Source organism: Opisthocomus hoazin, chromosome 7 (genome assembly GCF_030867145.1).
Source record: "Opisthocomus hoazin isolate bOpiHoa1 chromosome 7, bOpiHoa1.hap1, whole genome shotgun sequence".
Classification (NCBI taxonomy): domain Eukaryota; kingdom Metazoa; phylum Chordata; class Aves; order Opisthocomiformes; family Opisthocomidae; genus Opisthocomus; species Opisthocomus hoazin.
In genome coordinates, this window is record NC_134420.1 from 35,825,268 (window position 1) to 35,848,675 (window position 23,408).

General features: G+C 45.8%; 1 protein-coding gene across 6 annotated transcripts in view; it reads left to right on the forward strand.

Annotated features, from left to right (window-relative positions):
* Window positions 1–18,406, forward strand: part of ACTN1 (actinin alpha 1) — a 93,484-nt gene extending 75,078 nt beyond the window's left edge. For 2 of the 6 annotated variants that reach the window (XM_075425129.1, XM_075425131.1), the window contains exons 9-22: window positions 179–271; window positions 1,419–1,649; window positions 2,182–2,329; window positions 2,914–3,064; window positions 5,534–5,642; window positions 6,130–6,270; window positions 8,209–8,391; window positions 9,125–9,259; window positions 10,104–10,283; window positions 11,207–11,353; window positions 13,332–13,412; window positions 13,963–14,028; window positions 15,530–15,688; window positions 17,527–18,406. In XM_075425129.1, coding sequence (XP_075281244.1) covers window positions 179–271; window positions 1,419–1,649; window positions 2,182–2,329; window positions 2,914–3,064; window positions 5,534–5,642; window positions 6,130–6,270; window positions 8,209–8,391; window positions 9,125–9,259; window positions 10,104–10,283; window positions 11,207–11,353; window positions 13,332–13,412; window positions 13,963–14,028; window positions 15,530–15,688; window positions 17,527–17,685 — 1,983 coding nt within the window. In that variant the 3' untranslated portion in view covers window positions 17,686–18,406. The remainder of the gene's footprint in view (window positions 1–178; window positions 272–1,418; window positions 1,650–2,181; window positions 2,330–2,913; window positions 3,065–5,533; window positions 5,643–6,129; window positions 6,271–8,208; window positions 8,392–9,124; window positions 9,260–10,103; window positions 10,284–11,206; window positions 11,354–13,331; window positions 13,413–13,962; window positions 14,029–15,529; window positions 15,689–17,526) is intronic. The other 4 variants (XM_075425127.1, XM_075425128.1, XM_075425125.1 and 1 more) reach the window with 2 other exon arrangements.
* The last annotated feature ends 5,002 nt before the right edge of the window (window positions 18,407–23,408 follow it).

Below are 23,408 nucleotides of genomic sequence, written 5' to 3' on the forward strand. Positions count from 1 at the left end.
AAAAGGTCAGGAGAGACGTTTCGAAGTGCAGACGGGTTGCTAGAGCCAAGGGTAGGCGACTTTACCCACAGGTATGTAGCAGGAAGCTAAGCTGCAAGCTTTTGGGGTTTTCTTTTTTTTTTTCTTTTTTTTTTTTCTTCACACTTTTCCCTTCTTCTGTTTTTCTTCTCTTCATCAGGCGGAGACAGCAGCAAATCGTATCTGCAAGGTGCTGGCAGTCAACCAAGAAAATGAACAGCTCATGGAAGACTACGAGAAACTAGCCAGTGATGTAGGTGTCTACAGTGCTGTTGGTTTCTGGGTGGTGGTATGTGGAAAGGAATTGCGTTTAACGCTGATAACTAATCTCAAGGAATGCCATTGGCCCATGTTTCCCTGGAAAAGTCTTTCTTTTCCCCTTCTAGCTTGAGAAAAATCAAAGATCGAACTTACCTTAAAAGCAATCTACTTTAAAACAGAAAGCTTCCATAGAGCAGCTTTGAGTGTCTCAGTTTATTAAGAGCAGCTGTAGAAATGCTAAAATTAAAGGAAAAATCAAGCTGGTTTAACTTACATTCCTCAGGACTATACAACTTCGTAACATCTCTCATACAAATTTTATGCCGATATACTGCAGAAGTCAGGAATTGGATCAGAGAGAATGGAAGTTAGAGATAATTGAGGAAAGAAATATGCGTTTGCTGATAGTTGGAAAAAATCTGTATAAGATACAAGCTGGAGGCTGCTTTGGTTAACCAGGAAGGCTAACAGACCGACAGCTGTGAAACTAAAGAGGTGACCAAATGTGGACTGGAGTATGTTGGTGGAAGATAAGTAGGGAGGGGATAATGGAGAACAGGAAGGGCAAACATAGCCCATGAGCCCAGGTTTCAGCCTGCTCTGAAAAGCGTGGAATGCTACTCTGCTCACACTATAGACTGCCCATTGCATTAGCGTTTTGCCAGCTCCCAAAACAGGTTTGCTAAGGAGGGCTATTCAAAGAGTAGCACTGACTTCAAGGAAGCTAGAGTGGGAAAAGTGTAACTGGAGGCCAAAAATGGATTTCTCCTGTCAGACCCTTCTGGAGATACTATGACCTACAGCATCATTTAGTTATGCAGCAGTCCAGCAGAAGTCTAAGGCTTTAGCATAATCTGAGGACATAGTTTGGTCCTGATTGTGCGAAAGCTATGCCTTAAGCATGTTGGATTGGCAGTTCTGCAACAAGCAGTACTGCTTACTGTGATAGAGAATGGGCTGCTCGTTAAAAAAAAGTACTTCCAAAAAACGCTGGAAAAATTTTCTTTAGAAGCCCTGCTGGGTGGCAGAATCTTTCTGACAGGAAATGTAAGAGTAAATGGTCCCTAATGAGATCAGAGCAGCACCTGTAGTTTTAACAGAATTTTCAGTTGAAGGCTTCTTGTCATTGCTCTTTCCAGCTGCTGGAGTGGATCCGTCGCACCATCCCCTGGCTGGAGAACCGGGCCCCAGAGAACACCATGCAAGCCATGCAGCAGAAACTGGAGGACTTCCGGGACTACCGTCGCCTGCACAAGCCCCCCAAGGTCCAAGAGAAGTGCCAACTTGAGATCAATTTCAACACCTTGCAGACCAAGCTGCGGCTCAGCAACAGGCCAGCCTTCATGCCTTCAGAAGGGAAAATGGTCTCGGTGAGTGGGGGTAAATGCTCATACAAACCCTGATCAGGCCTAAAAAATGAGGCTCCTTTTCTGCCTATGGGTGGGCAGAACGTGCCCACCTTCAGAGTGATCTACTCTGTGGTAGGAACCCTGCAGAAGATAGTTCAGTGAGGCCAGAATAAGAGAGGATCAAGTAAGGATTGCTTCCCTGTATCTAAACCAGACTCTGAGGCTCTTCACAACTTGCGTGCCTTTATGAGATGTCTGGGTGGCCCTCATTTTTTCTAATTAAAAAGTGGTTGGGATTTGTTGAAGTTTCATGTGGGGAAGTGTTTCAAGAGGGACTCTCGTGTAGACAGGTATATCCTGATACTGCTAGTCCTGCTTATCTGATGTCTGGCGCTTTGTCTTCCTGACCTGTTTGCACAGCCCTGTGAGATTGAAAGCCCACATCCATTCCCTCCAACCAGTTGGAGCTGTGTATCTCATGGAGACTAATGCTGACGTACATCTTCACCCCCATCTTCTAACTTGCCTTTTCTTCTTGTACTCCTGTCTCTAGGATATAAACAATGCCTGGGGTGGCCTAGAGCAGGCTGAAAAGGGCTATGAGGAGTGGTTGTTGAATGAGATCCGGAGGCTAGAGAGGCTGGATCACCTGGCAGAGAAGTTCCGGCAGAAGGCATCCATTCATGAGTCCTGGACAGATGGTAATGCCAACCCACATGCTTCCTATTGCCTGACATAGTGCTGTCCCTTATGTAGGGAGGAAGAGATGGGTCATGCGTAGGTCCTTCCATGAGGTTTTCCTCTCAAGAATGCTAGGTTCATGTCTTATTTGATTACAAACTAATGCATGAAAATCAGCTTGATGTCTGTTCTGCTTACATCATGTGGCCACATCGGTATTCCCCAACTGTTGCAAAGTGAGAACGTTGGGTGGAAAAGAGCTGCAGAGCAGAGGAAAAGTTACCATACAGTAAATGCTGCGGTTGGCATTTATGGGACGAGCATAGCCCAGTTTGCACATAGTGAGACAAGTCCAGTATAAACTGTGACAGCACTGGCTTGAGCTGCACTACGTGCCCTTCTCTGTTGTTAACCGCAAACTGTCACTCCGTGGTTTGTCAGCGAGGGCTGCGCGTCTCTCGGCCATCACGTGCAGGGGGGCAGGGTGTCCGGAGCAGGGCAGGTGCCCTTCCGAGAGCCCCCGGGGCTGCCCGGGTGGTGGGGAGCTGGCTCGGGGGGCGCGGGGTCCTGCCTTCATTCTGCCGTCCTTTGGCTCCCTCCCCAGGTAAGGAAGCGATGCTGCAGCAGAAGGATTACGAAACGGCAACCCTCTCGGAGATAAAGGCCCTGCTGAAGAAACACGAGGCCTTTGAGAGCGACCTGGCCGCACACCAGGACCGCGTGGAACAGATTGCTGCTATTGCACAAGAGCTGAAGTACGGCACCCCGGCGCACGTCCCGTCCTTGGGGCCAGCGAGGCTTAATTGGCTTTGCCCTCTGCCCTCTGGAGAGCCGTAAATCAATCCCCATACAAAAATGCTGGGAAGTCCCAGTGTTTCCAAACAGTCTCTAGGATACTGCTCTCCAGTATCTGGACACACCAGAAGAGCAGGCCAGAAAACGGATGAGTCGTGGGTGCTGATGAGGGGGCAGCGGAATTATATTCCTAGGCCAAATTTCCATCCTCCTCCAGCTTGTTAGGCTGCTGTGAACCCTTTCCTAAAGAGTCTGACCTGCCGCTGATGCCTGCTAGGTTTCAGAGCTGTGACGCTGTCATGCTTTTCCAGGAACAGAGGCAAACATCAGAGGATACCAGGCTGTCAGTTGGCTCTCTTGTATCAAAAAAAAAAGTCCTCCTTATTCTGGCAGGAAAAAAAAAAAATCTGCTGATGCTTGAGCCCATCATAGCCTTGGCTGCCACCCTGGGCCCTTTGCTCCAGGAGTACTGTACCATGTGCACCCCAGTCACCACTTGCTTCGGGGCATCCTCACAGCCACTCAGCTCCCTCCCTGCTTCCCCTGGCTTGGAAAGCTTCACCTCCACTCCTTTTCCTGGAGTGATGAGTGACGCAGGTTACCAGGAGAAATGGGGTCCCCTCAGGGCGGGAGGTTGGTTGCTAGGGGTAGCAGGCAGGTGAAGAACTGGCCTCTGCAGCACAGGGAGAGGGATTTTGAAACCGTGCATGTTTCTTGGCAAAAACAGTCTGAACAACTTGGGTTTGACTTTGTTTCCTATTTTAAAAATATTTATATATCGCACTGGCCTATCTCAAGTTAGTGTCTGGGCTAAGACCAGTACTCTTGGGCTGCAGGACTGTTTTTCTCTAAAAAATCAGGATTATTGGATCAAGACCGTTATCTCCTTTAACAACACAGATTTACAGAATTGCTCCCTTGTCCGCTGGAGGATTGACCTTGGAACAGGAGAAGGGTTCAAGGCAATCCTCCATGTCAGTAAGATTAAAACTGAGGCTGGCTAGTCAGCGAGCATTAGCTGATCTCCTGCTTCCAAAGCACATGCTACATGCCAGCCAAAGCAGCTCCAGCTCTAAGAGCAACAGGGAAGGCTGGGCCCTAAGCTGGGGGAGAGACGAGTTCTTCCAAAGTGTGAGAACAGCGGGCTCTGCCATCCTTACAAAAGCTGTCTTCCATCTCAGCAAAGAGGCCATGCACTCAAAAACCACGTTGAGCTCTTCTCTCCCCCAGAGACAGACTGGCAGAGAGATGGAGAGGGTCTGGAGGAAGCCAGTGTGGCTGCCCGTGCCAGGCGTGTTTGGGGGCACGGCACATTGCACTCCCCAGCAGTAGTGGTCCAGCGCGAGTGCGTTACAAGCCAGGCTTTCAGAAGCAGTTCTTGCATCTGCAGTGCTGGCTCTGCAGCAATGTAGATCAAGGAACTGATCTGGATTAAAAACGCAGCAAAGAAAAAGTTATTTTTAGCCCAGATCAGTTTCCTGACTAGTTTATCCCAAGATTCCAGCAACAGTTGTGCCCACACACCTCAGGCAGGCAATACAATGGTGAGAAGCAAGGCTGCAGGAGGCAAGAGGAAACTGTTTAAACCTGCATTACTGCTTAGAGAAATGCTCATCAGGTAGCGCAGGGTCAGTTAGTAGCTCAGTAAGTTATTCTGCTTTCTCTTTCGAGGCTGGCACTTCCCAGCTTGGCTGGTCTCCCTGTCTGCAGGTTTCTCCCTCTTTTTCCATGTGCAGAACCAAGAGCACAAAGCAATACAAGACCACAAGCTTCAGCTTACCTCCATGCTCTCCTTTCCCCAGCCATACTCTTACCAGTCCGTCTTCCATGAGTGCCACCCTATAGACATCTCAGCAAAGCACTCCCTGTCAGGCATATAGGAGAGAAACCTACACTGTAATTCTGGGATTGTCCTAAATAAATGGATGGGTTGTGTAATTTAGCTGTTCCTTGCCACCCCAACTATGCAACTCTTTGAACGATCTTAAGCAGTTTCTTTGCATTCATAATAAAATTTGGTGCCCGTTCTCATGTACAGGTGCAGGCAGTTAGCCTGCGTGATGTTCTTAAGCAGAATGCTTGGGTATATTGCCCTGCTCATAATCTGCTTATTTCCAGTTTGAGCAGAAGTCTGTACTCCCTTCCCCTAGTGCCAAGTTATTCCCATCAGGCAGCTGGCACCAGTGTTTGTTTGAGGCCTTGGGTGGTGGTTGTTTTTCTTCCTGTTCTATGCGGTTTGATGTAGCATAACATACAGCGTCTCCAAAACTAGATACTGCCGTCTTCCTGGCTCACTTTACGCGCGGAGACCATGAGCTCTTTCTCTGAATCTGTCCTCAAGGCTGATAAAGATTTCTAATGGGTTTCTCTTTCTTCTCTAAAAGGTCATTATATGACTTTTTGTCCTTTTTTTCCCCCACCCCTTATAGCGAGCTGGACTATTACGACTCTCCCAGTGTCAATGCCAGGTGCCAGAAGATCTGTGATCAGTGGGATAATCTGGGTGCCCTAACCCAGAAACGTAGAGAAGCCTTGGAGGTGAGACATGTTAAAAGTTGGACCTTTGGGATTGCATGGGTAGGTCATTTGTGGGAAGAAAGCCGCAGTGGTGCACAAGCAACCCATTTCAGCTCTTCTGTGCACTCCTAGAACAACCCGGACTGTAAACGAGGGCTGCATTTCAGTATATTTAGCCTGCTTTTCCTCTTCCAGCCCAATTATGGTGCTGGTTTTTTGCTCAGGCTATTGATTTATTTCTACTTTTCTGTGTTTTGTAGTTTTGTTCTCCTTGAAAAGACTGTCCTTGTTTTGTTTTATTTCGAAGGACCTCAGATTTTTCCCTCTGAGGAAAAAATCCATCCTGTGTGTAATCTCTTAACAGCAGAGAGACTTGTACTGTAATGCCATCCTGGGAGCACCAAGGAGGTCTGAAACGAAGGAGCAGCTCAGACAGCCCACATATCTACATGATTATTCTTCTCTAACCATGTTCCCTGATTTTCTTTCTTCTTTTGTGCATGCCCAGAGGACAGAGAAGTTACTGGAAACGATTGACCAGTTGTACTTGGAATATGCCAAACGAGCTGCCCCTTTCAATAACTGGATGGAAGGGGCCATGGAGGACCTGCAGGACACATTCATTGTTCACACCATTGAGGAGATCCAGGTACAGAGCAGCCATTTGCACCAGTCAGGCTGGGACAGAGGGAAGTCGGGGGCTTCTGGATTCCTAGTGGTGTTGAATTTGTAGGTCACGTTTTGGTGCTTCTGCTCCAGTGAGTGAGCCTTAGCAATAAAAACAGAAAGGGAGTATGTTTTTCCTTGATTTCCTCCAAAAACCTGGATCTGAATAGATACAAAATATGCTCACACCATCCTAGCTGGACACAAAGAACTGAAAGTGTTTTTTTCAGACTAGCTCCAGAGTCTTATTAATGAAAGCCTGAAAACTGAGAGAATCTGTTAGGGTCTTGTGCAGTTTTTTTAACCCACACGAGCAAAGTTTAGTGCTGCTCACATGTTCTGGAGGTCAGTGGTCCCATGTAATGTCATGTCCAGTTCATTTAGTCCTACGTGATGGGATGTGCCATGAGGGCAGTTGTTGACCTGCCAGCTGGGTTTTGGTGTTGAGCACAAGAAAAATCAGAATTGTTCACTTGGGTGGTGGGTTACCATGTGAAGTGAAAGTCATCTTGCCTTCTGAAAGACAACAGAGAGTGTATCTGTTTTCCCCCTTCTGAAAGGGTGTTATAAAAGCAACTTGAGGTATCTACAGGTAATTTTCAGACCTTTGAGAGCAGGAATTACAGTGGAGACTTCTTTTTTTCCTGCTTAATGGGCTCATGAAAAGAATCCCAAGTCAGCTCTTTGCAGGAATGGCTGACAGCAATGTGGCCATCAGAGGCAGCAAACGGGAGACCAACAGGGGACACTGCAGCCAGCGGTGGGCAGGGGTGGTGAAACAGCCCTAGCCTTGTATCGGCTCTGTTACTGAGCTGCTACTTTGTTCAGGAGAGGAGGGTGGAAGAAACAAGGGGCTCATTAAATCTTTTATAAAGCAGAACAAATCTGAACAGCATTTAAACACTTCCATCATCTCTTTGTGACTGTTTGCAGTATCCTTCCCAGCCCCCCAGACTTGCATTACATCTCTGTGGCCACTGCAGCAGCTGCAAAGTAATGAGTCACCGTGTCAGGAAGCAATTTTATAAAAAGTAGTTACAGTGCGTGTGTTGTAAGAGAGTGGTCAGTCATGTGGTTTACTTTCATTCCCTCTTCTGTCCACACTGTTCCCTCGATTATCCCTGCACATGCCTCTCTGTCCCCCATTCGTTTTGCTGCCTCTTTCCCTGCGTTTGCTTCCCTAGTCTTGATCTTCCAGGCTTCTGGGATGAAGTACCTTAAAGGCCTATAGAAGCAGTGGGAGATGAGCCAGGACTGGCTTGTCAGATGTCCACAAACTACCAGCAAGCGTGCCCCCACCGTCGGTCCTTGGAGCACAGTCTGGGCACCGCAGCGAGACGGGGAACAGAAAGGGCCTGTTGTGATCAGGGAGAAGGAGCTGCTTTTCAGCTGTTGCCTGTGCAAGTTTGCTGTAGGCTGGAAGACCTTCACCTAGTTCTGACTGACTCTGATCAGACTGAATCTAACTCTTACTATTCATCTGGAGTTATCTCAGGTGTAGAACTAGTACATACCTAGTGGGAGAAGAAAACCATGGTGCATTTACACTAGTGAGACATGACTGCTTTAAAGTAATGCTAGTAGTCAAATCTTCTTCCCAAAAGGGCTGACAGGCAGTCACTGAACAGTGTTGGAGAAATAGTGCTGCCAAAATTATTCCACCATTTTTTGGGATGTGATCTCTCTCACTGGTCAACATGGAACAGAAACAGAGGGAAAACAAGACTTCACGTTGTGTAACTACTTAAAACAGCCTGTTTAGTGATGCTGAGAGAACCTGAAAAGTGTAGCAGAGTAGCCTGCCTTGTATCCTGGGAATGTGTAAGCTTTTGCAGTCACTTCTTCAGGGATACATTTGCTGAAGGGGCTATTCAGTGACTAGTGCTCTTAGGCTTGCTTTGCTTCTGCTTTCCTTCTGCAGGGGTTGACCACAGCCCACGAACAGTTCAAAGCCACTTTGCCAGATGCCGACAAGGAGCGACAGGCCATCCTGGGAATCCACAATGAAGTCTCAAAGATTGTCCAGACATACCATGTCAACATGGCAGGAACGAATCCTTACACTACCATCACACCACATGAGATCAATGGCAAATGGGAACATGTGAGTTCTTTCCAACCTTGCAAGTTAGTGTGGGACGATGCCACTGCTCAGTCGCTGGGGCCCCAGAGAGTGAATTATTTACTCTTCAGTTACTCTCTTATGCTTACTGCTGAGCATTTTTTTTTGTTGTTTGTTTTTGGCTCAATTGCCACATGCTTGGAAAGTGAAAGAGATCTTTCATATAAATGCCTAAGGGGTGTCAGTTCCCTTTTACTTGCTGTTTTTATAATGAAAGATGCTAAGTTAAAAGCTTTGAGGTTTTCAGTCCTCAGTTGACCTGAAAAGCAAGTACGTGTGGCATGTGAGTCAGTATCCTTTTTCACCATTCAACCTTTCAGATGTTTTATCTCCACAGCCAAGTAGCCTTCCCTTGCTGTAATCCTAAAAGAGCAGCTACTCTCCATACCAGCTGTGCTTATGGTTCTTGATACCAAACGAGGTCCCCAAAGTGAGATCTGAACAGGTCCTGCAATTCAGTTAACATGAGCCACCAAAACCCAAGTCATGAATGGAAGCTTCTTCTGGTCTTCCATGGCCTGAGATGAGTTTGCAGCATGCATCTTACAGCAGATAGGATTCACGTACCATGAGCCTTCCCACCATGCCCTAAACTGTACAACTGCTTGTTTTCACTGCAAACACCCACTCCTCCCTTCCTTGTGGCAATTTCTACATTTACTCTACATGTGCCTTGGTATGTAGAAACCGCACACTTTGTTACCCTTTGCTGTAGGTGCGGCAGCTGGTTCCCAGAAGGGATCAAGCCCTGATGGAAGAACATGCTCGCCAGCAGCAAAATGAACGACTTCGTAAGCAGTTTGGTGCACAGGCCAATGTCATTGGACCCTGGATCCAGACCAAGATGGAGGTAGCGCTTTGCTCATTTTGAAACAGTCTGTTTTCCTCTATGATCTTCACTGATGTTTTATTCTTGGTCCTTCTTGACCACTGTAACAGTCATTCTTCCTTCAGGTTACAGCAAGAGAAACTTTCATAGGAAATATGGTAACTTTCATAGAAAATATGATGTCCATAGACAATACAGAGAATCCCAAGATCGGTATCAGTTACTGAAGTGCTTGTATTTTTCTTCCCCTAACTCTTTAGTACAGAGATAAAAAACATGACTTAAAATGGGGAACACTGGTATTTTAAGAGAGTTGTGTTTATGTGCAGCAAGTTAAAGACCCTACATCAGAAGCATATTATGTATAACTGCTTTTACAGCAATGGTCTTCAAACACAGGGCAAAATAAATACAGTTAGCATATCAAAGATCAGCAAAGGAAACTTATTTTTAAGGGAGATCTCTCTTTAGCGAAGATTTGAGTTTGAAGCTATTACTGACGGCAGGAGCCATAAAGAAGAGAGCAATTACAGAAATATGTCTTTATGAAGGGACTAAGTCAGTGGCAGACAGTACATCAGAAGAAGATCTGGCTTGGTACTTTACTAGCTTATGGACTGCAGTTTTCCTTTTTTTGGTATCCTTGTATTAGATGCATCTCATGTGACTCACCTCGCTTGGAAAACGTTCAGGGCTCTGCTAAAATTTTTGCTGACATTGTGTTGACTCATTTAAAGTAACTGCTCCATGAGATTTTCTTTTTTAATCATCATCCTGTGTGAGTGTGAATAGCTGCAATAAATATCAAGCGTGTTGAGGCTTGTCTTTCTAATGTGGTCTAACTCCTTTGGCTTTGCTAATGCAGGAGATTGGCCGCATTTCAATAGAGATGCATGGGACCCTGGAGGACCAGCTCAACCATTTGCGGCAGTATGAGAAAAGCATTGTGAATTACAAACCAAAGATTGACCAGTTGGAAGGAGACCACCAACAGATCCAGGAAGCACTTATCTTTGACAACAAGCACACCAACTACACCATGGAGGTAAAATTTTTGGCAGCAGATCAGCCAGCCGCATCTGCCGTGGCCAGTTAGCATCAGCCACATCTAGCTCTGGCAATGTGTTGTGGTTCTCCAGAAGATGGAGAGCTTGTCAGTGTGGCCAAGCATGCAACAACATGTCGCTGAATTTTTTTTTTTTGCCTTCCTGTACTTCATGCCAACCCATTCTGATGTACTTCCAAATATAGACAAAAGAAAGAACCTGAATGAGATCAACAGTATTGCTTGAAGAATTGGCTGGTCTCATTTCTCCTGCCACCTGATTGCGGCAGCCCATTAGCTGGGATTAGAAAGACCAGGGGAGTGATTTTGAGCTGCCACAGCCTGGCAGAAGAAAAAAGTCCAACAAAGGCTTTTTAACATCGGAGTCTGGCTTTCTCTGGACAACATGAGGTTTCTTGGAAGCAATCTGAGTTCAGCATGAGTCCAGCAGAACACAGGCGGGCTTTGAAACTTGTCTTTTGGTTTCTGGCCAGCTCTTCATTAAGCTACAGCAGAAGCAGTGGAGCACTAGTGTCTTCCAAGGACTGTGGTTTATTTATTTTCTTGGTAAGGAGAGTTTTCTGTCCAATGAAGTCCTGGAAGAACTGGATTTGATTCCCATTTGTGTTAAAGGCCCCCAATATGTTGCTCTGACAAGGCAAAGGAACTTTGCAATAGGACTGAGACTTTCTTAAGATCGGGAATTGGCCTCTTCAATATTTTGTTCAGTCAAAATTTCAGATTTTAAACTTCTGGTTGGCTCACACTGCAGGTGAGAAGGAAGCTTTCCTGAGCAAATGGACTGCTCCTGGCTTGGTCACTAGGATCATTTATTTTTCAAGAAGTAGCACATTCGATCCACTGGCCTCAGAGGCAGAAGAGCTACTTTTTAATTTAAAAATTGTTCTGTCCTCTTTTTCCAGCATATCCGAGTGGGCTGGGAGCAGTTACTAACAACAATTGCTAGAACCATCAACGAAGTGGAAAACCAGATTCTGACCCGTGATGCCAAAGGAATCAGCCAGGAACAGATGAACGAGTTCCGGGCTTCTTTCAACCATTTTGACAGGGTAAGACAGAGGTAACTGCAGCGTGGCAGGCTACAAGCTTCCATATAGACTGTGCCGTGCAATAAAAAACTAACAGTCACTGTCATAAAACTAGATCAACAGAAGATGTTTCATTCTTAAAAATGCCACTCCCGTGGAGCAGTCATTCCTGTGAAGACTGCTAAGTGATCGTTAGGCTGGGAGGAGAAGTATGTCTTCATTAGGAAACTGCTAAGTTTCCTGATAAAGCTAAAGTATGGAAAAGTTGGAAGGCTTATTAGGAAATTAGACTTTTGCCCCATCTTCTCCAGAGAGCAGATTATTATCTTGATTTACAAAATTCTTTGGAGCAGCTGTCCTTCACTGTGACATACTGACACATAAACCCATACTGCAGAAACCAGTATTGCTCTTGTATGGAGCAAACAGGAGGATCCATACACACCACGGCATTGCATCATGCAGATAAACCCTGACTGTAAAGCCTGATTTGCCTTACTGTGGAAATACATGCCAAGGCACTAATGGGTGCAGTAAGAAAGGAATTCCTTAAAGGAAATTCTCCTCCCCTCAGTTTGCCAGCATGTCTGCAGCTCTTCCTTCTACAACCCGGATCACAAAGGTATCAAGCAGGGAAGCAGAGACAGCAGCCCAAGCCTGAAACTGGCTCCATTATCAGCCCCTTCAATTTTGTCTGGAAATCCATGATCAGCCTGCAGAGACACTAAGTCGGTGATGCAAATGTAGGTTGCTCTCCACCACTTGCTTGCACCAGCCTGGCTGTCTGAAGGGTCTCTAGGGAGCAGGGCTTGCCGTCAGAGACTGGCAACACTTTCAGGTTGCTGAACACTGGCTGTTTCAGCCCTTCTCTAGCTGCCTAAGAAAAACGAAAACCATGCCTTCTTTTCTTAGCAGAGGGACCCATAAAGCCCTGTAGATTTTATTTTTTGACCTTCATATTGTTTCCCACTTCTCCACAACAGTCTGAATGATAATGCAGAGAGAATGTGGGTTTCCCATCTTCAGCTGTGTATTTGATTTATGAAGGCTTAACGCTGACTTTAAAAGCTGATTTTTTTGAGGGAAGTTGCTTGGAATTGGCCCCAGTATCCTGTGTGTAGCTTCCTTGATCTGGCAGAGATGGTGGTGGCAGGCAGGGGCTCTGCAGTGCTTGGGGGCTGTCCTGAGCTAAAATTCAGCAGGCTGGATGGGGATTCTCAGTTCCTGTGGTAGCTTATGTATAGTTTGATGGGTACATCCAAACACAGGGGAAGCGGGGAATGAGCAGAGGGAAGAGCAGCTGCCAAGCCGTGTTGTGCTGTGCTGTCCAGCAGTGTGGTTTGCAGAGCTGAGCACTTGAAATAGCTTTGCCGGTCAAAGCTCCAGCTCATGTGCAGGTCTCATAAATACAGCCATAACACTGCCGCCCTGAGCTTCAGCTGTTTTTCCTTGGCTGTTCCTGGGATGCCCTGACAGCTAAGCTTCCTTGGGTGTGATGCCAAACATACCTGCCCTCACCTACTCCTTTAGTGGGACTTTTGACCAGAAGATTAAGGCAATGCTTCCCACTGCCTCTGCCTGCTTACCTGCACTCCGGGTAGTGAAACACAGGGCGTCTGGGACTACGGATCACAAGCAGTGACGCAAGTAGTTCACTTGGGAGATGGAGATCCTGAGGCTTCTGAGCATCAATTGTTTTTGTCGTTCAAATGCTCTCATGATGTGACAAGCTCTCTGAGAAGGAACTGTTCCAAGAGCATTTTTAGCACATCCTGAAATGTCATTGTGATATCTAACGTTGTGCACTTTTTATTTTTCTTCCCTGTCTTTCTATCTGCATGTCGTTCTTCCTCTCCCTCTCTCCTCACCCACTGCATGGTGCACCTGTTTGTTGCCCTTCCGCCTCCATTTGGTCTCCTCTGTGTCTCCCTTCCTTCTGCCCCACACCGTCACCCCACTGGCACTGCATGTCCTGCTGCCTGGCACACCGCATAACCAGGACCACTCCGGCACACTTGGCCCTGAGGAGTTCAAAGCCTGTCTCATCAGCTTGGGTTACGATATCGGAAACGATGCACAGGTACTGAATGCTAGTGGTGAACAGAGTCAGATGTTAAACTGGGAAAAAATAACAGTTTTTTTCCTCTCTTTTCTTGTTTGTCTTAATCCGTCTGTGATTGCTGTTCTTGCGTTTGACTATGTGTACATCACTTTTCTAAACTACTTCCTCTCTAAATATACTTTGGTATCTATTCCTTCTTTATTCCCTAATTGTTTGTCTTGGGAGAATTCGTTTTATGTCTTCAAACTATTCCATTTACTTCTGTGTCACTTAACACTCCTTTTCTTGTCCATCCCTCAATCCGTCTTGTTTGATATCTTCATTCCTTTTCTTCATCATCAATATGTTCTTTGTGTGTAAACTATTCCATGTCCAAAACCACCTTTGCTTCTTTGTGGTTTCACAAACTACCTTTCCTCTATGTTTTTTTTTGTCCTGTAAATCCTTCCTTCCATCCTCTTCCCCCCTGAAACTCATTCTTTGTAATGTCTCCTGTGGGTTCGTTTCTCCCTGGACTGGTCTCCCTTTTCTCTCTTGGCTTCTTCCATTTTTGCATCATTCCCTGTAGAAGAAGACTGGTATGATGGATTGTGAAGATTTCCGAGCCTGCCTTATCTCCATGGGTTACAATATGGTAATGTAGAGCCCTCTCACTCTTGTTCAAAGTGATTCTTGTAGGCATCTTCAAAAATAAAGGGAAAATGTGTAGTTAATCAAGGTAAATACAGCCTTATTTTCCAGAATTGTCAGCAATGTTAAATCTAGTATTAGTTGTACGCATAAAATTATTTTCTCTCAGCGGTAGCTGAAGGTAGTGGAAAAAAAAAGGAAATTATTGATTCCTTTATATTTCAAATAAGAACTATGTTTATCAAACTGTGTAGCTACAAGTGGAGAAAACAATAAACTTCCTCATATCGGTACCTGCGCTCTGCGCAGCACACAACTTCTCCAGCCCTAAGTATCAGTTGAACTCATCTGGAAGTATACACGACCTGATTTCTGAATATACTCAAACACTGCTCCTCTCATTCCAACCATTTATTTCACATCTCTCTTCCTGAACACGCAAGTAGGTTCAAGTTCCAGTCATCTTCCCCATAGCTTTACCCTCACCAGGTACCTGCACATTCAGAACAGTAATGAGGCACCTGGGGAGGCACCATAACTACGAGGAAGAGCTTCACTGAATACTGATGCTCATCAAAGGGCAGGGGAAGAGCGTAGTGCAAAAATATTCATCTGTGCTCTCAGTATCTTTGTTCCTGATGTCAGGCAAAGCAGTGCTTATTCATCTTACTCGTCAGCCCAATATAAATACAGGCTCTTTAGTGTGCCAAGCCACAGTAACATTTGATTAGATACCTTAATTACTCTTGAAGGTATACTGTTCTAGATGTGTTAGACGAGCCTGTTCCCAGGAGAACATTCGGCTCTGCTCTCCCGTCCTCCTTACCTGGCGAGGAAGGAGTCCAAGAGACAAGAATAGATGATCTTCTGTTTATATGCAAAAAAAAAAAGGGGGGGGGGGGGGGGGGTGGGGGCAGAAAACTACATGACAAGGTTTTGGCTTCTGTAGCCAACTTCTCCATAGGATCTTTCCTGTAAAGGCTGCTTCCCTGGGCCACTCCAGATACGTCAGTCCTTCTTTCCAAAGCCTGTCTAGTTAAGATGAACCAGATACTATTAAAGACCCCAGAGATGTTTCTTCTAGTGGCTTCTATTCTGGCAGCTGAAGAGCACTGTAAAAGTTCACGTTTAGTACATGAAAGTAAAAGGGTTTGAGGAATGCAGAACTTCCAATATTGCTAGCACAACGTGTATTACAGAGAAATTTGCATCTTCCCCTGAAGTCTGTGTGATATTGTTTGCTGGTAGGAGCATTGTCCTAGAGCTAGGTGGAGTTGGATATTACCCTAGGGCACCGCTGAGAATTTTTAATCACGATACTCTTTTTTAACTTGCTGTTATGTACAAATGCTTCCCACTCATTTGTCCTTTGGAATAAACTAAACAAGTGGTTTCAGTTTGGCTTTGTTTTTCTAGCTGTGAGATGTGCTGCTGAACAGTTTCTCCCCGCTTTCGTAGCACCGCTGCCCGAATGTCCAGGCTCACATGACTTTCTTGTTCTGCAGGGAGAGGCAGAGTTTGCCCGCATCATGAGCATCGTCGACCCTAACCGCTTGGGTGTAGTGACGTTCCAGGCCTTCATTGACTTCATGTCCCGGGAAACGGCAGATACAGATACTGCTGACCAGGTTATGGCTTCCTTCAAGATCCTGGCTGGAGATAAGGTCAGGCTCCACTCCTTCCTTTCCTGCATCTGCATTTCTCCTGCTTTCCTCTTCCTCTCTCGTCTCCGAGAGAAGGTGTGGAGGGAAGCACGCTCTAGCGTGGAGGGTATTTTCACAGGAACATTGTGCAGCACTGGAGGAGTGCAAGGCTACAGTGTGGGTTAATGGGCAGCCTGCCAAGGCACTTGAAAGTCCTGTTCAGCTGTCAGTCAGAACTAAGCTGCCCACTCTTGCTTTAAAAATTTAATTAAGAGCTTGGTTGCGGTTTGTTATTTTAAGATGTATGAACAAATTCAACAGATGGTTCTGGATTAGTCTTGAAAAACTATTAATTACTGACAGCTGTAAACTTGAGATGATCTTTCTCAGATATGCGTGTCACTATCAGTTGTTATACAATCAATAGTAGATTTTCATTGAGGATATGCTGCATCTGCAAGAGGAGCATCTTTTAATCATAGAAATTGGTCGAAAGTAGGAAAACGCATAGGTTGATACTAAAAGTATTAATTTTCTAAATTTGCATCATCAGTGGAACCAGGTGATAAAAAAATTATGTAATCTGATTTTTCTTATTTGACAATCCACAATGATCTTTTATGTAATTGAACAAATAATACATGCATTTAATATTAATGTATCTTTATATTTGCTAATGACTTTATTCATCTCCCTTGAAATGTGGGATACTGTTTCTCAGAATGTAATGAGTTGCCCAGTACCAGTTTCCCTGTTTCACTGATAGTCTTTTCATGATCTGTAATGTAGGAACCCGTGATCCCTGTCCTTTAGGCATCTACTTAACTGAAGCCAGTCCTGTTGTCTTTCAAGGCCTGAAAATTTCACATTATTTAGATAAGCTAATCACTGAATAAATAGGTACTTTTGGATACAGTATTATTTATTAACTCGTTTACTCTGTACAGTATGTCAAATACACTTGTCAGTGTTTAATATGCTCTACTGACTATAACATGAATCAGACAGTATTTCATTATGAAGAAAAATACCTCTTACTCACTCCAGTCATTAAACTGAAAGGCGGAGTAAAAAACTTAAAAAAAAAGAAGAAAAAGTCAGAGGAGAGAGAGAGATGGTGTGAAACCCAAACCATTATTCAGACGACTGCAAATGCCCGTGAGTCAGTGAGCTAAAGACAACATGCTGGTTAGCAAACAGGCAGCTGCTGTTACCTGCTGCATGGGGAGAAGCCAGGCTACCTCAGCTCAGTGAGTCTCCAGAAGCCAAATTTGCTTAAGGAGTTTTGCTTGCTTATTAAAAATGTCTGCTGTGAAAGGCAAGGATTGTTGGGGGAACCATGGAAGCAATGCAGAGCGTTGGCATGTCTGCTGCCTGCATTGGTGCCACCAACCAGAGCTGGCAGAGATGGCTTCTGTCCTTGCCCTGAGCAGTGGCAATGGCAGCTCCCGAGCAGCACAAGCAGCTGTGACCGCCTGCCAGCGAGGGACGGGATCCAAACGGAGTTTCTTCCTCCTCCCATTTGCTTTCAGCAGGACCTCCACTGTCAGTAGGAAGGCGCAGCCCTGCACTAACACCTTCCCTTACTTTTCTTTAGGTGTGCCAGCATCCCCCCTGCAAAAACAATCCTTTGCATTGTAAAAACATTTTCGTGGACAAATGGCAGGGAGAGGGACTGCGTTTCCTCCCAAGGGGTGTGCGCAGAGAGCTGCCTGGGTGGCCGTACAGCACTAGGCTAGTTGGGGTCCTGTCCCTGGCTGCTGCCTGCTCCCCTGGGGGGCAGGGGGTGGCTGTCCCCCTGAGGAGGAAGGTCAGTTTTTTAAGAGTAACGATCGCCTTATTGTTTGTCCTCGTTGCAGAACTACATCACTGTGGACGAATTACGGCGGGAACTCCCTCCTGATCAGGCTGAATATTGCATTGCTAGAATGGCACCCTACAACGGCCGCGATGCTGTACCCGGTGCCCTGGACTACATGTCCTTCTCCACGGCGCTCTACGGCGAAAGTGACCTTTAACTTTTCTCTGTCCCACCACACGCTCCCTCCCCTCTCCCCCGTCCAACACGCCCTTCTTTCTCTTTGCAAAGCAGCCTCTGCTCCGCTCTTCTTTGTGTTTCCATTTTGCTTCAGATAACAGATCCCATTTTTAAGTGGGGGGAGGACATTGACACGGCACTGCCTACCTTGCCCTTCAAATGACAGTTTACAAAATTATTTTGTGCAAAAAAAGTTACATTTTAAAAAGAACAGACATATTTTATTATAGAAAAAGGTATTTTTCTCCACCAGATTGAAACTTAAAATGTTAAAATATTGCACCAAATATTTTTTGTTGTGATATAGAAAGTCCAGCACAATGTTACATTCCATCCTTTCCAAAAAGAACCAAACAACAACAAAACGCCACTTGTTCTGTTAACTTTTACATTTGCGTACGTCTCTCTTATCACGTTTATCTTGGGAGGGGGGAAGGCACACAAGTGCATGTGTTTGCTGGTTCACTCATTTCATGAAAATATTTTATGATAAACTTTTGAAATTGCTGTGTTTTCTAGGGAAAAAATAATGTACACAGCTCATGTTTTCATATTTAATTAAAAAATACAATATGCCTCCTATGTTTATCAGTGCACAACTTTGTTGCTGAGAGTTGTCTGGTTTCAGAACATGAGCTTGAGAGTTAATAACTTTGATATTGCTTGTCACAAACCATATTAAAAATTTCTTGTGATAACAACTCTAGCCTTATTCATTTGTACAATAAAACTGTTTAATCCTATTTAGTAAAAACAACAAATATGACAGAGAATCCAAAATTAATGAGGTTTTTAAATTAAAATTACAATACTTTAAAGGTAAATTCCGTCCCCCTGAACAGTTTCATTCTTGTTGTGTGATGTTGGCATTTTCATAGATTTCTGACCACTTTAATGACTTCTGTAATTTTTAACCATCCCTGATACACCCACTTGTTATTTCTTAAAAAAAAAGCACAAAATTAGTTGCTAGAGCTATGCAAACAACCAACCACCGTACTCCTCCACTGTTCCCGTGCTTAGCATTGAATATCTCACTGCTTTGATATCACGTCTTCTGACATCATAAATTCTTCCAGAGACCTCCAGATCACCTTTGTATTGGACAGTCAAAAGAAACCAGCCTTCAGAACAACTCCTTTGGGACCTGTAGTGAATCATAAAGTATGCACACACGCATGTGCGTGCCTGAAAATCGGCAGAGGGAAGCAGCTGATCCCCTCCCAGCCATCTCGTATTACAGGTGCATTTCTTGCCCTCCCACAACTTTTTAGGAAACGCAGAGTTAGAAGCAAAAATACTCATTAGTGCTTCGTGACGTGTTTCAAGCGAGTGTTTTTTAGCTATAACCACCTACTCTCCAGTCCCGAAGGCAATTTTTATATTGAAGAGCTGCAGGAGCGGAGAATTCATGCACAGAGTCGCAAGGAGCCCCTGCAGCTCTCAGTGGCATTGCCCTCTGTTCTCCAGGGCAGGGCTAAGTCCTGAGGAAGACATTGCCCATGGTGGGTTGGGGTTCAGCACAACTTTCTGGTTTATTCCTGACCTGGAGTAGCACACATTAAAAATCACAGCAGCGTGTTGTGATGTACCCCAACCTGACAGTTTCTGCATACTGATTTTGGGAGAAGCGATGCTGATGTCGGCCACCGCACTTTCTCCAGGAGACACCAAGGTCTGTGTTCTGTGGGCTGGGTAACGTGTTCGCAGAGGGTATGCAAGTGAGCACCGTTTGGCTTCATCCATAGACAAGGCCAGACTGTACTCGCCGTAGTCTGATTTCAAAGGTTGAAGCAGAGACAGTTCATGGAACTTACCTGTAGTTGCATTCTTAATGAGTGCTGGGGAAGAGCTGAAGCTGAGTTTCCTGTGTTGTGACCTCTGATACTGAGAAGCCTGGAGGGGCCGATACAAATTGTCACTAACGTGGGACTTCAGCCACATCAGTATTTAATCTGCTCGCAAGCTCCTCTATAGGCCCATTTTCAGCTGTGTCACTACTATGCTGCTACAAACGGGACTGTCCTCTTCAAAGATATGGAGTGCTGATTCCATGGCCATGTTTTAATGTGCATAACACAGGTTACCTGTTTGAAAACCAAAATAGCAGAGAGGATGACTACAGACATGAGCAGATAATCTATATTGAAGTTTGCCTCAGAGCACCCATCGCCCTTCCTTTGATAACCCTCTTTCCTCTTCCACAGTAGCTGCCCTGTCCTTGGTTTGCTGCACTGGGAAAAGGACCTTTGCACTGTCAAATAGATGGAGGTTCACTGTGGGTTTACCTGCTCCCAGAAGACATTTTTTTTATGCATGCCTTTTCTTAATTTAGTTAAACAGTAATACCAGGGGGTGGGGGGAATATCTGTTGGGGTATTAAATGACCACTGTCTGGAGAAAAGACCCATGTTATTTTGAAATAGGGCTGGGAAGAGAGCATAGGTGCACCTTGGGCCATCACGTTGGGCCCAGGTCTGCTACCACTCTGAGAACAGAGCCAAATTACTTTGAATGATCCCTGTGACAGCGCTCTGCCAGTCCATGCTTGGAGATTCCAGAAGTCTTCACAAAAAACCTTTTGCTGAGCTGTGGTAGTGTTGCACTCTGTGACCAGGCTTCACCCAAAACCCCAGCTGGGAGTGAAGTATTCCTGGTTTTACGAGACAGAAATCTGGCAGGCGGCTGGCCCCTGCTCCCGCTACAGATTGCTGGCAGTGTGTGGGCTCCAGCCTCGCTAACGCTGCTGCATTGGCACCACAGCGCAGCATCCTTTGGTGACATTGAGGTGTTAACAGCACCAGAAATGCCTTGCCTGTGCTTCTGAGCGGTTGAATAGAGTTCAAAATACTGGCAGTAGGTGTGCCTAAAATTTTAGGTGTATGTACTGGTGTTTCTTCTGCTTAGGTGGCAAGGCCTTTGACAAACTGGCTAGAGCTTACGTGACCTGGTCTTTCCCTCTAGGCTGTAGATAAAGCCTCCCCGTTCCCACCCCACCAGAGGAGGAGCACTCGGATGCTGCAATGCATTCACCTTCCTCGTACACAGCACAAGACCTGTCTTGCAGTTATGTGGCCTAACAGTCCCCGGCAGTTAATATGCTGAAATCTGAAAACAGCTTTTTGTATTAGGCTCATGGTTTTGCAGCTAACGTGCAGTTTTTTAGCCAAGTCGTGACATCAGCCTTGATGAAATTCATCTCTGGAAGCAGCTGTTTGCAGCTCAGTGACTGCCCCTTCCCCTGCCGAGACCAGAAGAAGCGGACAATCCACTTCGAGCTCACATCTCCCATTCAGGGGTAAACTGTTTTCATCAGTCTGCTGTATTTACTACTTTCAGGCAGGGAAATTGAAATAATGCTTTCCCAAGAAATTAACTATTTTCCTTTCATGGCTGTCGGTATCGTTGGCTGCTGAGATCTCAGTACCTGCCCTGGCATGACTGTCTGCAGTACAGGGGCGAAAACCACATCAGTGCTCAGAAAGCATGGGTCTGTCTTGCCTGCCAGAATGTCAACCGCATTTCCAAAAGCCTCTCAATCTGTCTCGTGACTGTTGCATGTCTTCAGTCCTGCCAGCATCTGGTTTTGGAGCGGAGGAGCAGAGCCAGGAGGCTCAGAAGACAAACTGGTCTGCAACCTTGAATGAACTTGGTTTCAAAGAAGTATTCATACATCCACGGAGGATCCATCCAGCTGAATCAGACTGATGGGTTTTACCAGGGAAATAATGGAGGGTGAGGCAGGAAGAGAGGGTGACTGTTCCTAACAGCTGGGAAAAGGAACAGCTCGAACTAAACTGACTTTGTTAAGAAACTAGAATGCAACTATCATTTTCAGACCATAACAAGAAGATTATTTGTATGGTGTTACTTGCATTATAGATGCTGGGGCAGGACAGATTTTTTCCCACCCCTGTGGTAGCGAAGTACTAAGAAAGCTTAATCCTGTTGAGTTAATCAAACTGCCGAGGTGACTCTGGCTACCGAAAGAGTTGCTACTGTGTAAACCCTTAAAATCCATTGCATTAGCTCTAAGCTGCTGGGTAAATCTTAGCATAATAAACCTAGATTAACAAAGTCTAGGGCATATCCTGAGACAAACAGGTAATCAGAACATTCCCCAGCATGCACCGAGAAAATGTGTTCAGTGCTGCAGGCAGTAGGAAAGTCAGCCATTGCGAAGGGGAAGGTTGGATGATTAGATCATGTACAGGGAAGGATGGTCTGTAAGGCTATTTTAGGTAGATTTAAATCTCATCAATTTAAACCTACAATGCAAGAAGAAAATTAATCTTTTCCGTATTCTGAGGATTTACAGCCACTACAGACTACACATCTCACCAATAAAATATTAAACTGGATTCCTCCCCTGTGTTTGGACACCATGCAACAGTCAGGAAATAGTTGCTCAGTTTTGTTCTCTGATTTCTGGGACATACCTGCATGAAAATATGTTGGTAGAAGCTGCACTGTATCCCATCACTACCTTACCTCTTCTCAGCAAGTTTGTTGACACCTTCTTGCTATCAGCCAGCGGTTCACTTCCTGGTGACCGAGCAAGCATTCGAGCAAAATATCAAGAAGGACCTCTAGCTATTGTGATACCTCCGTGACCTCAATCCTCGTACTGTCTGGAAAAGCATAATCTCTCACCACTGCTGTGGGAAACATCTAGTGTTACTCCTACGGTGCAGAGGAAGAAGGCACATGAGGGAAAAGGGCAAGATGTCACTGGAAGGTAGAAATGCGAAGCCCGCATTTACAATTGCAATCCAAACAGTCTCTCTCCAGCTGCTGCCCACATCTGGAGGGACCGCTCACTAGGCTTTCACCCGCTGGACCTAAGCCTTCTCTGCACGCCCATGCTTCTTGCCTATGACAGCCCCCATCCGGGCACGCGCATTCCCCTTGCAAACACCCCGCACCACGGGGGGCTGCAAACCTCACCCCGTGTACAAAGAGCAGCACGAACCAGCAAGACGGGCTGCTTTTCTTTGCAAAGCCTCTGGGTGGGTTTGCCACCCATTTGCTCCATGAGAGCCTAATTGCCTAAAATATCTTCACATAACAGAGTAACACAAGTTCTCTTGTGCGTCATCCTTCCTCAGGGGATCCCCACCTCCCAGCACGACACCCTAACCAGTGGGAAATCTAATAGGCTGTGCTGGGAGCACCTCCCCAGACTCACTCCATCCGTCTGCGAAATAAAGAATAAGCACCCAAGTGACGGGAGAGAAAGCACGAACCCATATCCTCCTGGTCTAGGCAATCAGCCTGCAGAAGGAATGCTGCATTTCAGTCCCCAACAGAGGCATTTTTTAGGTATTTTCTATTAGCCAAAGGACAAAATACAGAACGAAGCCTCAGGGTGGGAAACAGGCCCTAGAACGCCTCTCCCAGTACCCCCACCACCAGGTCTGCCCTTACCCTTGCTCTCCCTCAGCTGTCTGCTCCATGGTGGCACAGCTTCAACGAGAGGAGCCTCCCTCCTCCACCGCCACAGGCTCACGCTGTGGTTAGGGCACTCTGCGGCGGGTGGGAGCCCAAATCTTCAGTCTGAGGAAGCGAGCGGACCCAAGCCTCCAGGGCGATGGGTGTTTTAAACAACAGGCTATCTTACAAAAGATAGCTATGGGTCTCAACACGTCTTTTGGCAGCTGAAGAAATGAACAAGTCCTCGTTCGCCCTCACCAGAAATGGAGG